This window comes from Geotrypetes seraphini, chromosome 3 (genome assembly GCF_902459505.1).
Source record: "Geotrypetes seraphini chromosome 3, aGeoSer1.1, whole genome shotgun sequence".
Lineage (NCBI taxonomy): Eukaryota > Metazoa > Chordata > Amphibia > Gymnophiona > Dermophiidae > Geotrypetes > Geotrypetes seraphini.
The window spans coordinates 29,705,320-29,717,694 of record NC_047086.1 but is presented as its reverse complement, the minus strand read 5'-3'; the positions used below and the strand labels follow the sequence as shown (position 1 = coordinate 29,717,694).

Sequence of the window (12,375 nt, the reverse complement as noted above, 5' to 3'; positions counted from 1 at the left end):
GTAGGACCTATACTCACTCATAGGGAATGGTGTTCGACAGACGATAAAGAAGCATTCTTTGCTATAAGGATGTCAAATGGTTCAAACAAATTCCCTTGATAAATGCCTGTAAACTCGGTCAGAAGACATCTGTAATATTGCAACCTGGCCTGATCTAAAGCATTAAAAAAAAATAAAAAAAAATCAAACTGAACACTCCACTTCCTGCCAGGGTAGTTGTTGAATTCCCTTTTTAGCTGTGCTGGCTTAGAAAAGACTTAAAGCCACTCGTGTGAGGGTCAGTTATTTCCAAAATGTAGTTTTACATAAAGCACAGTGGGCTGAATTGTAGAGCAATAAAGTTGTTGTGATAAAAATGTTAACGATAGTTTTTATGCATTGTATTTTTTTACTCAAAGTATTATTTTAGGCAATAACTTTACTTTTGCTAAAGAAAATTTTAAAAAATGTTCCCCACTTTACTTTTACTTGAAAGTAAAAATGTATGCAATCCACTTTCACCAACACTGACGGAATGACCGCTCGTGGCCTTTTGGTCTGTTTCCTGGGGTCAACCCTTTTGAGCCTATTTGATGCATCTGGGACCTGACTAGCTTCCAAAGGCAGAACCACCTCCTTCAAGTCCGAAACGAGCAAAATATGCCAATATCAGAATATATATGAGACATTAAAACATTCTACTGATAGAGAAGAGGTAGGGGTGTTACTGGTGAGAAATAGGAGAGAGGGATGATCAGAAAATGACAAATATGATAAAGATTCAAGTGTTGTATTCAATTCAATTTAATTGTTATCTATTGTTACACTTGTTGTAAGATGTAAAATGAATAAAGATTAAAAAAAAAAAAAAGAAAATGACAAAGCAGTATAATTTTATGGTTTTATAATGTGATAGATCTTAACAAAGATTCGTTTCCTGTCTATTTATATGGTGTCAGAATATTTTGTGTTCTTAACTTTAACAATTGTTTTTAAAATTTCCTCCTCCTTTTTCCCCAGGTCTTATCTTCTTTCCGTTTAAGCTCTTCCCACTCCCTTGTGGTCCCTCTTTTTTTTCCGTACGTACTCCTGATTAGTTCAGTCCCCAACACTCTATTGATCTGAGGAGCAGAAAAATAGATTTCACCCCTAATACTTCTCCCATCTTGGCTGAGTAAGCCACTGTCATTGTGAAGTAGACCGCTGTCTAGGCCTACCTCGGAATGGAGACTCCACACACTATATACTGGTTTCAATAGGTATACATTTATTAGCAAATCAGTAACAGCTTACAAGAATAAATGATTCAGCATATAATGTAACAGATGTGATCCTCAGGCCTGAGGGTCCTCTGATGTCTGTTCTGATTACTTCTGCTTATAGGCCTGGTTTTATACATTTCTTGGTGTTCAATACCACGTTAGCCTAAATCACATGGTACATCTTTATTGGTTATTTTTCTTATACGTCAATACATAAGTAGATTCATTTATTGGCTTATCTATTTGTGTCATCTTATACGTCTGTTCAGTTTGCCGTAAGGCCTAACCTTTTCCTGCAAATGCCCTTTTCCCTTTACCATATATGCAATTCCGAGTCCAAAATTCCTTCTCTGCTGTGGTAACACATGATATATCTTGCTAAATAATGTTCCTGAGTACTCTGTTTTTCTGACCATGAGCTGTGTTCCTCTTTGCATAATATCCGGCCAGGTGCCATGCATCGGAATTTAAGTCTTGCTTCTTACAAGTTTTTGCTTACCATAGCTAACTCAGAAACAGAATATTTCTCAATCACTATAGGCCAGCTGGCAAGTGGGTTATGAAATATCTTTCACAGTTAATATACTGATTTATTAGAGCAAGAGGGAGGGGAGGGGGTTTTTCTCTTGTGAGGTCTGGTTACTTCACCTTTATCCAAAGGACTTGTCCTGCTTCACCTGTATCACACCAGGTCTTCTTCTTCTTCGTCTCATCCTCTTTTCCCTCTCATCCCCTCTTCAAAGCCCCTTTAGGTGGCTTTGACATCCGGATATTCGGTCAGAAGGTAGATTGTGTCAGTGATCATACAGCACAGGCATAGAGCCATGTACTTGAAATTGTATATGGTAAAAATGAAAAGGACAAGTGCCCACCCATACTATACTAACCCGGAACAGAGCAGCATAACATGTCACAATAAAATTATTAATACAATGTGATAATATGCGATCAATAATTAGGATAATATGCAATGGAAAAGTCAGGTAGGCATGACTGCAGAGCTTATACTAGTGTGTTAGAAATATCAGAATAAAGTACTGACGCGGTGGCGACAGGTGGAGGCTCTTGAGAGGGGAAATCAGCTGTTGGTGCTTCATAGGGAGGTGCATCAAAATCAGCCAAGTCAAGATTATCAAAAATGTTGTGTATGGGTCTGTATAGGGGTCTCTATTTCAACATTTGGGATAGTTCGAGCAACTAGGCATCTGCAGGGGTTCATAATTTAATCTGATACGTTTTAATATATTCTCCTTTTATGGCTTCATCCTGTTATGAGCATACTACATCCAAAAGGGATGGAGGGATAAATTAACAAGTTAGATTATTTCCATGCTCTTCCAAAATAGCTGGGATCAGTGCAGACTCGGCTGGGTCCAGACGCCAGGGGTGAAAGTCCAGGTAACCACATCAAATCTTACGTCATCATCCTTCAGCTGGGCTCATTACTTCTTCTTCACTGCACTTCTCCTCAGCTTAGCAGCAAGAAAGGGGATGGAAAGAATCTAACTGGAAGGGAAAATAACTAGGGAGCTATTGTGGGAGTCAAAACAGGATGAAAATGCACCAGTTAGCTATGGTAAGCAAAAACTTGTAAGAAGCAAGACTTAAATTCCGATGCATGGCACCTGGCCGGATATTATGCAAAGAGGAACACAGCTCATGGTCAGAAAAACAGAGTACTCAGGAACATTATTTAGCAAGATATATCATGTGTTACCACAGCAGAGAAGGAATTTTGGACTCGGAATTGCATATATGGTAAAGGGAAAAGGGCATTTGCAGGAAAAGGTTAGGCCTTACGGCAAACTGAACAGACGTATAAGATGACACAAATAGATAAGCCAATAAATGAATCTACTTATGTATTGACGTATAAGAAAAATAACCAATAAAGATGTACCATGTGATTTAGGCTAACGTGGTATTGAACACCAAGAAATGTATAAAACCAGGCCTATAAGCAGAAGTAATCAGAACAGACATCAGAGGACCCTCAGGCCTGAGGATCACATCTGTTACATTATATGCTGAATCATTTATTCTTGTAAGCTGTTACTGATTTGCTAATAAATGTATACCTATTGAAACCAGTATATAGTGTGTGGAGTCTCCATTCCGAGGTAGGCCTAGACAGCGGTCTACTTCAATTGCCTCCATGGGGCTGATGCTCTGATCTCTAGAGTAAACTAGATGCTTTGGTTAAATGTAAAGTTCTATGGGGGGGGGGACCTGTAATTGCACAATTAAATTAGAAGGAATAGTACTGCACTTTATCTTGTGCAATTCTAACATTAAAAAGCATCTTTTTACTATTAACTCTGCTTTTTGTTGTTTTCTCTTTTCCAGACACTGCTGGGTATGTATCGTTGTACAGATATTCCGGGGGAGTTTGTATGGCAGCCAGGAACCTTGACGCAAGCTGTAACTAGTGGGCATTGGATTCTCCTTGAGGATATCGATTATGCACCGCTTGATGTGGTATGCAGTATTTTTACTTATTTCACTGAGAAGTAGGCAGAAATGACAGGCGACGTGAAAGCATCTACTGTAGTGTGGTGTCCCTTTGCCATGAATCTCAAGCATCTCAATCTCACACTATCCTGTGCTTTCTGCACCAAACCCTCCCCTCCAGGCAATGTGGAAGGAATAAGCCAGAAGCAGGAAGAGCAAGGCAAAGTTCTATTTGGCTCCCTAGTCTAGCCCTTCCTTCTGCCATTTGGGGATGGGAGGGTATAGGGATTGAAATTGGAGCAGACAAACCTAGGCTATATCTTTAACTTGGGTGAGTGATGTATGGTGACTTTCTCCCTGGTAACAATGCGAACTTTGGGTATTTAGTAATTTTTTTTCTTCCCAATGTCTAGGCTGCTATGGGTTGAGTAATTGTTAGTGGGTGTTAGGATGGGGGAATTGGGAAGTGAGAGAGAGAGTATTACCATTGTTCACTATTTCTGTAGCATTACTAGACAAATGCAGCGCTATATATGAAATAGATATTGAAATAGATTCAGTGGTCTGCTACAGTGGCACAAAGCTTATAAAGGGATGATTTGCCTTGATAAAACTTTTGGGTTAAACATGTTGGCTTCATTATCCCTGAAAGGAAGACCACACTCAAAGCTAAGTACTTCTAACATATAAGTACGCTGCAATGGTGTTTAAAATTAAAAAAAAGACTAGCATTAGTATAATTGTAAAAGTAAGATCCAGTGAGGAATTAGTACTTAAATCCTGGGAAAATGAATACAGTTGAGTCCTAGGTGGTACTTCTGAGGAGCTGGGGAAAAGGTATTTGTTATGAGGAGTATAAGAGATGTGTACTAAACATGGGTACATTCTTGGTGCATGTAAGAGACAGTTTAGGAAAAATAAGAGAATTGGATTGTTTGAATTTATTATGGAAAATAGTTAAAAACAGCGGTGTCTCTGTTCAAAGTGATTTTAAATAGCCAGGGCTAACTAGGTGTATTCAGTGGCATTTAGCTGAATAGTGCTGCAGAATAATACTCGGTTAGTACCTAACTGAAAGTAGCTATTTTGTGGGCGATTTGGGGGTTTAGCCTGCACTGATACTCAGCATTTAACCAGATGGTTTAATACATTTAATATAAAACCCTTCACAATTATATCAGAGTGGTGTACAAATATACAAATTAAACTGGATAAAGACAGTGCAGTAGGAATGGTATGCTGAACCTTAAGGTTGTCAATGCCTGCTTGTGAGCATTCTGCAGAAGAAGTCGATCACAGCTTCTCAGCTCCTCCTCCTACCCAGTCTCTGCTGCTCTCCAGTTCTTCCTTCTTTAGGTGAACATGAAGGTGAGTTCCTTTATTTTTTTATTTTTGCTGTGTTTTTCTTGTCTTTTTTTGGTTCGTCATGGGTTTTACATATCTCCAGGAACGACTGTGCCTACATGGGGAGGAGCAGTGTCTGCAGCTAGAAGGTGCATCTTTCGGGAACCTGTTCAGTCAGCCTGCTGAATATTTGTAAAGCTCAGAATTCTGGGCCCTCAGCATTTGCTCACTTCCTTGACTGTCAGGAGCTTGAGCACTGGCTGTTACGCATCAATAGTGTCTGGCGGCGCTCATGGTGCTGGCTTTGGTTTCACTCCCTCCTCATTTCGGTGGTCACTGCAGCCTGGGGGTGGAGATTCAGTCTGACTGAGGTCTGACTGGCAGCCCGAAGATTTCATCATGACACCTGACTGGTGGATTGAGGCAGAAAATCCCTCCAGAACCAGCTACTCTCTCAAGGAGCTGAGTCAGGCTGCAGCACCTTTTCCCCTGCACATGGTCTGTGAGTATAGACTTGACAGCCTATAGGGGAAATTGGGGATGTGTCTGCGTTTTGACTGATTCTACGGATAGAGCCTCGTCACCCACCCCCCCACTATAATCCTATTTTTACCTCCCTAGTACAGCCTGATGTATGTTTTATGTAACATTTAACCAGTCAATGTTGGGGTAATTGAAATCAAAACTACCTCAAACCTATGCCCTATATGGAACAACCAGGGGCCTCTGGGACACTGCAAGACCTCACCATCCAACACTACACTACACTACACTCATTCACTCAAAAACAGAGAGAGAAAGAAAAGAAAAAGAAGTGGAGAAAAAGCCTCAGTTCAGCTTCATATGGCAAAAAAACTCCACTTCTAATAAAGCAAGCAGACAAACTGAAACCACTTGCACATGTGTGTTAAATAAGCAATGGTGGAAAAACAAGGCACTGTATCAGCCCCCAGAAAAAAACACCTTACATAAAAGCACGCCCAAAAAAATCACAAGTCCATTGTGTGGAACAATCTGCACCTCAACCTAACAGTCACCAATATTGCTACATGAGCAGAGAAAGGGAAAAAAAACTTAGCTGCTGATAAGGTCCCAGCTGTCTCCAAAGTATACTCAATTAGTGCACAAACGCCCGGACCTTGCAGCCAGTCGACTCGATGGGGAAATCTCCGTTTTGCTCTGCTGCGTCAGGGGTTTATAACTTCCTGCATCACAGGCAATAAATCAGGACCCTCTCCAAGGTAGAAAGAACGAGAAGGCACTCTCTAATGTTAAAAGGGGATAGATTCTGTACAAATGTTCTTCTTCACCAAGAGAGTGGGAACGCTCTTCTAGAGGCTGTTATAGGGGAAAACACCCTCTAGGGATTTAAGACAAAGTTAGATAACTTCCTGCTGAACCAGAACATACGCAGGTAAGGCTAGACTCAGTTAGGGCACTGGTCTTTGACCTAAGGGCCGCCGCGGGAGCGGACTGCTGGGCACGATGGGCACCCAGCAGTGGCAATTCTTATGTTCTCCATGCAGAACTCGCACCAACTCCACACATGATGTACTTCTGGCACAAAGAAATGACGCAGTTCACAGCTCTTAAACTTATCTCGACTCTGCCTCTTGAACCAGCAGACCAATCCACAATCTGCTTCAACCAAAGAACGCCGCCAGAAAGCCAATGACAGTTTCCACTTATGCTAAAGCATAGAAAATGTTTCAGCACTGGTGCAGCAAAGAACAGAGCTGGACAATGCCCCCATCTCGTCCATGCTGGCATTCTTACAGGAGAGCCTTGACAAGGGAATGGCAGTAGTGTCTCTCAGAGTTCAAGTAGCAGGACTTCCTGTTTTCAGGGCCGAGAGAAGAGAGCTTCACTAGCAGCACACCCGGACATTGCCAGGTTACTGAAGGGTGCATTGAGGCTACTGGCCACTAGACCCTGGATGCGGGGGAATGGTCCTTATCCCAGAGAGCATTCCAACTGCATTGTGAAACACTGAGGGCAGCTGACATTTGATCTCTTGGCTTCAGAGGACAACAGGAAAGCCCCTTGTTTCTTCAGTTGAAGGTCTGAGCCAGGAAGTGTCAGCATAGATGCTCTGGTACAACATTGACCATTAAACAGACTTTTGTACGTGTTCCTGCCAGGGCTGATGCTAGGCCAGGTACTTCACAGGATAGCAGCCTATCGAGGTTTGGTAATTCTTGTGGCCCTGGATTGGCTGCTTCTTTGGCATGTGGATCTAGTCCATTTACAGCGGGACAGCTGTCTGGCTACTGCTGCACCAGGATCTTCTGTCCCAGGGGCCCATAGCCCCAGAATGTCTGGAATGCTTTGGCTTACACCATGGCCATTGAGCGCACATCCTTAGCACAAATAGGATATTCAGGTATGGTTATCGCAGCTCTTTTACAACCAAGAAAGCCAGTGACTTTCTCCCTTTCTTCTCCAAAATATGTAACTTTTCCACTCCTTTCCCCTTTATCCTCACTTTCATGTTAGTCAAGTTATGTTTTTGATGTTCACCCATCTGCTTTTTATATTTATGACTCTTTTCTTTTTATATAATTTTATTGTAAACCGGCCAGATACCTGTTGATGGTTGGTATATTAAAAACTCAATAAAAACTTGAAAACTTGACTGCAGTGGCCTATGCAAAAGTGTGGAAACTTTCAGCACTAGTGTAAGGAGAAGCAGTTAGACCCCTTCCAGGCTCCCATTTCTGAGGTCCTGTCCTTTCTGCAAGAAGGTTTAGAGATGGACCTGGTGGTCAGATCTCTCAAAGTTCAAATAGCCGGTCTTTCATGTTAATAATAATTTATTTTTATATACCGCCAAACCATTAGTTCAAGGCAGTTTATAACTAGAGAAAACTGTACAATCAGTGGATCCCATACATAAACATGTCAAATATATCTCGGAAAATACAACAATAGCAATCAAGTCACATATTTGTCAAAATTTGAAAAATTTTCTAAATGAGTAGTAAGACTGAGCTTGGGGAATAAGAATATTCCAGCAAGAATTCATTACATAAGCCTGGAATGTAAAGGTTTTTCCTAAGAATCTCTTGTAATGACATGCTTTTACAGATGGAAACATAAACCAATAAGCTTTACATGTATTCTTATTTGACTTATAAAATTCGAAGTGGGAAGAGAGGTAAGCTGGATTCGAAGTGGGAAGAGAGGTAAGCTGGAGTCAGTCGGAGCTCGAGTGGTCAGAAAGTTGTTGGTGTCTCATCCAGATGGTTCCATGTTCTTGAAGGGACCTCTCAGGCTCTCCCTCCAGTATGGCAGCTGGTCCCTTCATAGAATCCCAACATTGTGTTGTGGGTCCTCGCTAAAGCGCTTTATGAGCCCCTGTGGAGGCATCTCTCATGGATCTAACCTTGAAGATAGACTTCTTGGTCAGTCTCTTCAGCAAGAAGAGTGTCAAAACCGCAGACATTCATTTGCAGAGAGCCTTTCCTCAGATTCATGAAGCAGGGGTGTCTTTGTGCACTGTGCCGCCTTTTCTGCCGAAGGTGGTTTCAGTGTTTCATGTCAACCAGGAAGTGCGGATTTCCGCTTTTCAGCCCATGGGCTAGAAGAAACAGGACAAAGTATCGAAGTGCAGGATGTTAGGAGAGTTCTCCTTTATCTTGAGGTGATAAATGACTTCCTTCTATTGAATCACCTATTTGTCTTGACCAGTGCTAGCTTTCGGGGAAGACCAGCCTCTAAGGCATCTATTTCTCAGTGGATCTGCTAAGCTATTTCTTCAGCATAGGTTGGCTGTAGCAAACAGTCACCAATTGCAGTGAAAGCTCACTCTACCAGAGGTGTGTCTTCCTTCTGGGCAGAGACCAGGGCAGTGCTGTTCAATGAAATTTGTAGAGCAGCCATGTGGTATTCTCTCTATACCTTTTACAAAATTTTCCTGAGTGGACGTGACATCGCAGGAGGAAGGGGCTTTTGAGTTTTCCTTGCTGGTCGCATGCTTATCTGTCCCACTGTAGACTCAAGGTGACTGCTCCGGTATGTCACATTTGTAAGGAGTCGTATGATGTTTGCATAGGAAGGATTAGGTTCTTGCCTCCTAATCCTCTTTCCTGTAAAATAGCATACAATTCCTTACACCCCGTCCTGTCAGATGTCTGTTATGCTTGCGTTGGCTAGTAAGCTGAGAAATATCTCCAGTGGCTTGGCTCAGGGCAGCCAAGGAAGATAATCTGAACCTTTTGAATGGTGGCATACTAGTGCCGAAATCGATATTAGTACATTTATTTTGCTCAGAGTTGTATAAGTGTTAGTGCTGGTTGCACATAGGTAGGTGGTTTCTTTCTCCACCATTAATTGTTGCACTGTTGGGTAATTGTTCATTGACTCTTATTTACTATTGCAGAGCACATTGAACTTAATTGGATCAGGGCATTTCCTGAGTTCTCCCCCCCCACCCCCTTGTTTTTATTTCCTCTCCTAGGGGTTATCACTTTGGTATGGACTGAGGAGAGGGGGTGCTGCCTGAAGAAATAAGGGGGTGGAGAGAAGAAAATGATTTTTTGAAAACATCTTGCGAGTTGGGGTACTGGTACTTAACCTATTCATTAGGAATTGTATGCTTTTCTACAAGAAAAAGGATTATCAAGGTAAGAACCTAATCCTTCCCAAGTTGGTCCTGGAGTACAACCTTACCAGGAACATCGTCACTCCACAGAGTTTTTTTGGTTTTCTCTGGATTTTCTTCTTTTGTGGATATTTTGGGGTCAATTCCTTTTGTTTTTTGACTATCCGCAGTGGTAGCCATAACACTTAATCCTTTTTTGAATGAATGGTTCTTTATATTTGTTCCCTGTAAGCCTAACTTCATAAAATTAATGTCATAGGCCATTTGAATGACAGGGACAGAATAATTCTGTCTCGGGGAATTTTTATTCATTCTCTTATAGCCATCATCCTTTTAAGATTACTTGTGTGCTATTTGAATTTTGTGTCCTCTGTTATAGATCTCTGTGCTGATTCCTTTGCTGGAGAATGGAGAACTGTTGATACCTGGGCGAGGAGACTGTCTGAAAGTGGCACCTGGTTTCCAGTTCTTTGCAACCAGGAGGTAAGAGTTGGGAGAAGGGTGGGTCTAAACCAAAAATTTCCTGTAACAGATTAAATGCAAGGGTGGTTCTCAGTGCATCTCACTGTTCAGCTGTGTGTGCTCAACAAGATAGAGCAGAGCACAAGGAGGGGCTAAGTAGTTCTGTAACACTTTTGAAAATATTTACTGGTAGAAGGTAGGAAGATGAAAAATGTTCGGCTGACCCAGCACATCAGCTGTAAGGTCACTATTTCAGAGTGGTAGAAGAATATCAGGTCAATTTGAGGAAATCTCTCTTCTAGTGTTCACAAAAGGACATACAATGTGTCATGCTAGGTCTCTTTGTCACTTGGAAATATCCAGATGGTTTCTAATAGGAGGCAGCAATAACTGCAGAGGCTTGTGAACGTGATAAAAAAGCAAAACAATTTACAGCTATATTTGCAAAATTAATGTGCATTTCTAAAGGAAGAGAATACAATTTTGAAGAGTAACGTCACATGTTGACCTCATAAAATTTAGATCATGCATATTTTAGTAAGCAGAGCAATATTGTTTCAAAAATGAGAGGGAGCTGTTAAGAGCATAAGAATAGCCTTACTGGGTCAGACCAATGGTCCATCAAGCCCAGTAGCCCATTCTCACGGTGGCCAATCCAGGTCACTAGTACTTGGCCAAAACCCAAGGTGTAGCAATATTCCATGCTACCGATCCAGGGCAAGCAGTGGCTTCCCCCATGTCTTTCTCAATAACAGACTATGGACTTTTCCTCCAGGAACTTGTCCAAATCTTTCTTAAAACCAGCTACGCTATCCGCTCTTACCACATCCTCCGGCAATGCTTTCCAGAGTTTAACTATTCTCTGAATGAAAAAAAATTTCCTCCAATTGGTTTTAAAAGTATTTCCCTGTAACTTCGAGTGTCCCCTAGCCTTTGTAAATTTTGACGGAGTGAAAAATCGATCCACTTGTACCCGTTCTACACTCGGGATTTTGTAAACTTCAATCACATTTCCCCTCAGCCATCTCTTTTCCAAGCTGAAGAGCCCTAACCGTTTGTCTTTCCTCATACGAGAGGAGTTCCATCCCCTTTACCATCTTGGTCGTTCTTCTTTGAATCTTTTCTAATGCCACTATATCTTTCTTGAGATAAGGAAACCAGAACTGAACGCAATACTCCAGATTAGGTCGCACCATGGAGTGATACAGGGGCATTATGACATTCTTAGTCTTGTTAACAATCCCTTTTTTAATAATTCCTAGCATCCTATTTGCTTTTTCAGCCGCCACCACATATTGGGCGGAAGATTTCATCATATTGTCTACGATGACACCCAGATCTTTTTCTTGGGTGCTAATCTCCAAGGTGGACCCTAGCATCCAGTAACTGTGATTCAGGTTATTCTTCCCAATGTGCATCACTTTGCATTTGTCCACATTAAATTTCATCTGCCTTTTGGACGCCCATTCTTCCAATTTCCTAAGGTCTGCCTGCAATTTTAACAATCCGCATGCGTTTTAACAACTTTGAACAGTTTAGTGTCATCTGCAAATTAGTTTAGTTTTAAATTCTTTATTCATTTTAAATCTTAAACAAGTGTACAATAAAATATCCATTAAACTTTCAATATAAAACTTGAAATTCTTAATCATATCATCTAGAACAAAAATATACATCCCCACCCCCCACCCTTCTTAAAGTAACTAAATTTCTTGAGTCATTTTAAAACAGACAATAAGTGTACATAAATATATCCATTATAATTTCATCTGCAAATTAAATCACCTCGCTCATCGTTCCAATTTACAGATCATTTATAAATAAGTTAAATAACACCGGTCCCAGTACAGACCCCTGCGGCACTGTTTACTCTCCTCCATTGAGAAAAATGACCATTTAAACCTACCCTCTGTTTTCTATCTGATAATCAGTTCCTAATTCTACAACTGAACTTTGCCACCTATCCCATGACTCTTTAATTTTCTCAGGAGCCTCTCATGAGGAACTAGACGCCCTAAACACAGTATCATTCAGCTACGCGGATGACATAACTATCATACTCCCATTTAACAGTCAAGACCCCTTACCCACAAACCACTTGAAAATAATAATGGAAACGGTAGAAAAATGGATGTCAAGTCATAAACTAAAACTGAACACGGAAAAAACCAAATTCCTCCTTCTAGAGAAGGAAAAAAAACCATCTTTCACGGAACTAGAATTAAATACAATCAAGTACCCAATGCAAAACACACTCAAAATCCTGGGAATACA

General features: G+C 41.1%; 1 protein-coding gene across 2 annotated transcripts in view; it reads left to right on the top strand.

Moving 5' to 3' along the window:
* MDN1 (midasin AAA ATPase 1) overlaps positions 1–12,375 on the top strand; it is a 943,760-nt gene that overhangs the window by 100,630 nt on the left and 830,755 nt on the right. For both annotated transcript variants that reach the window (XM_033936734.1, XM_033936735.1), the window contains exons 7-8: positions 3,588–3,719; positions 10,019–10,122. In XM_033936734.1, coding sequence (XP_033792625.1) covers positions 3,588–3,719; positions 10,019–10,122 — 236 coding nt within the window. The remainder of the gene's footprint in view (positions 1–3,587; positions 3,720–10,018; positions 10,123–12,375) is intronic.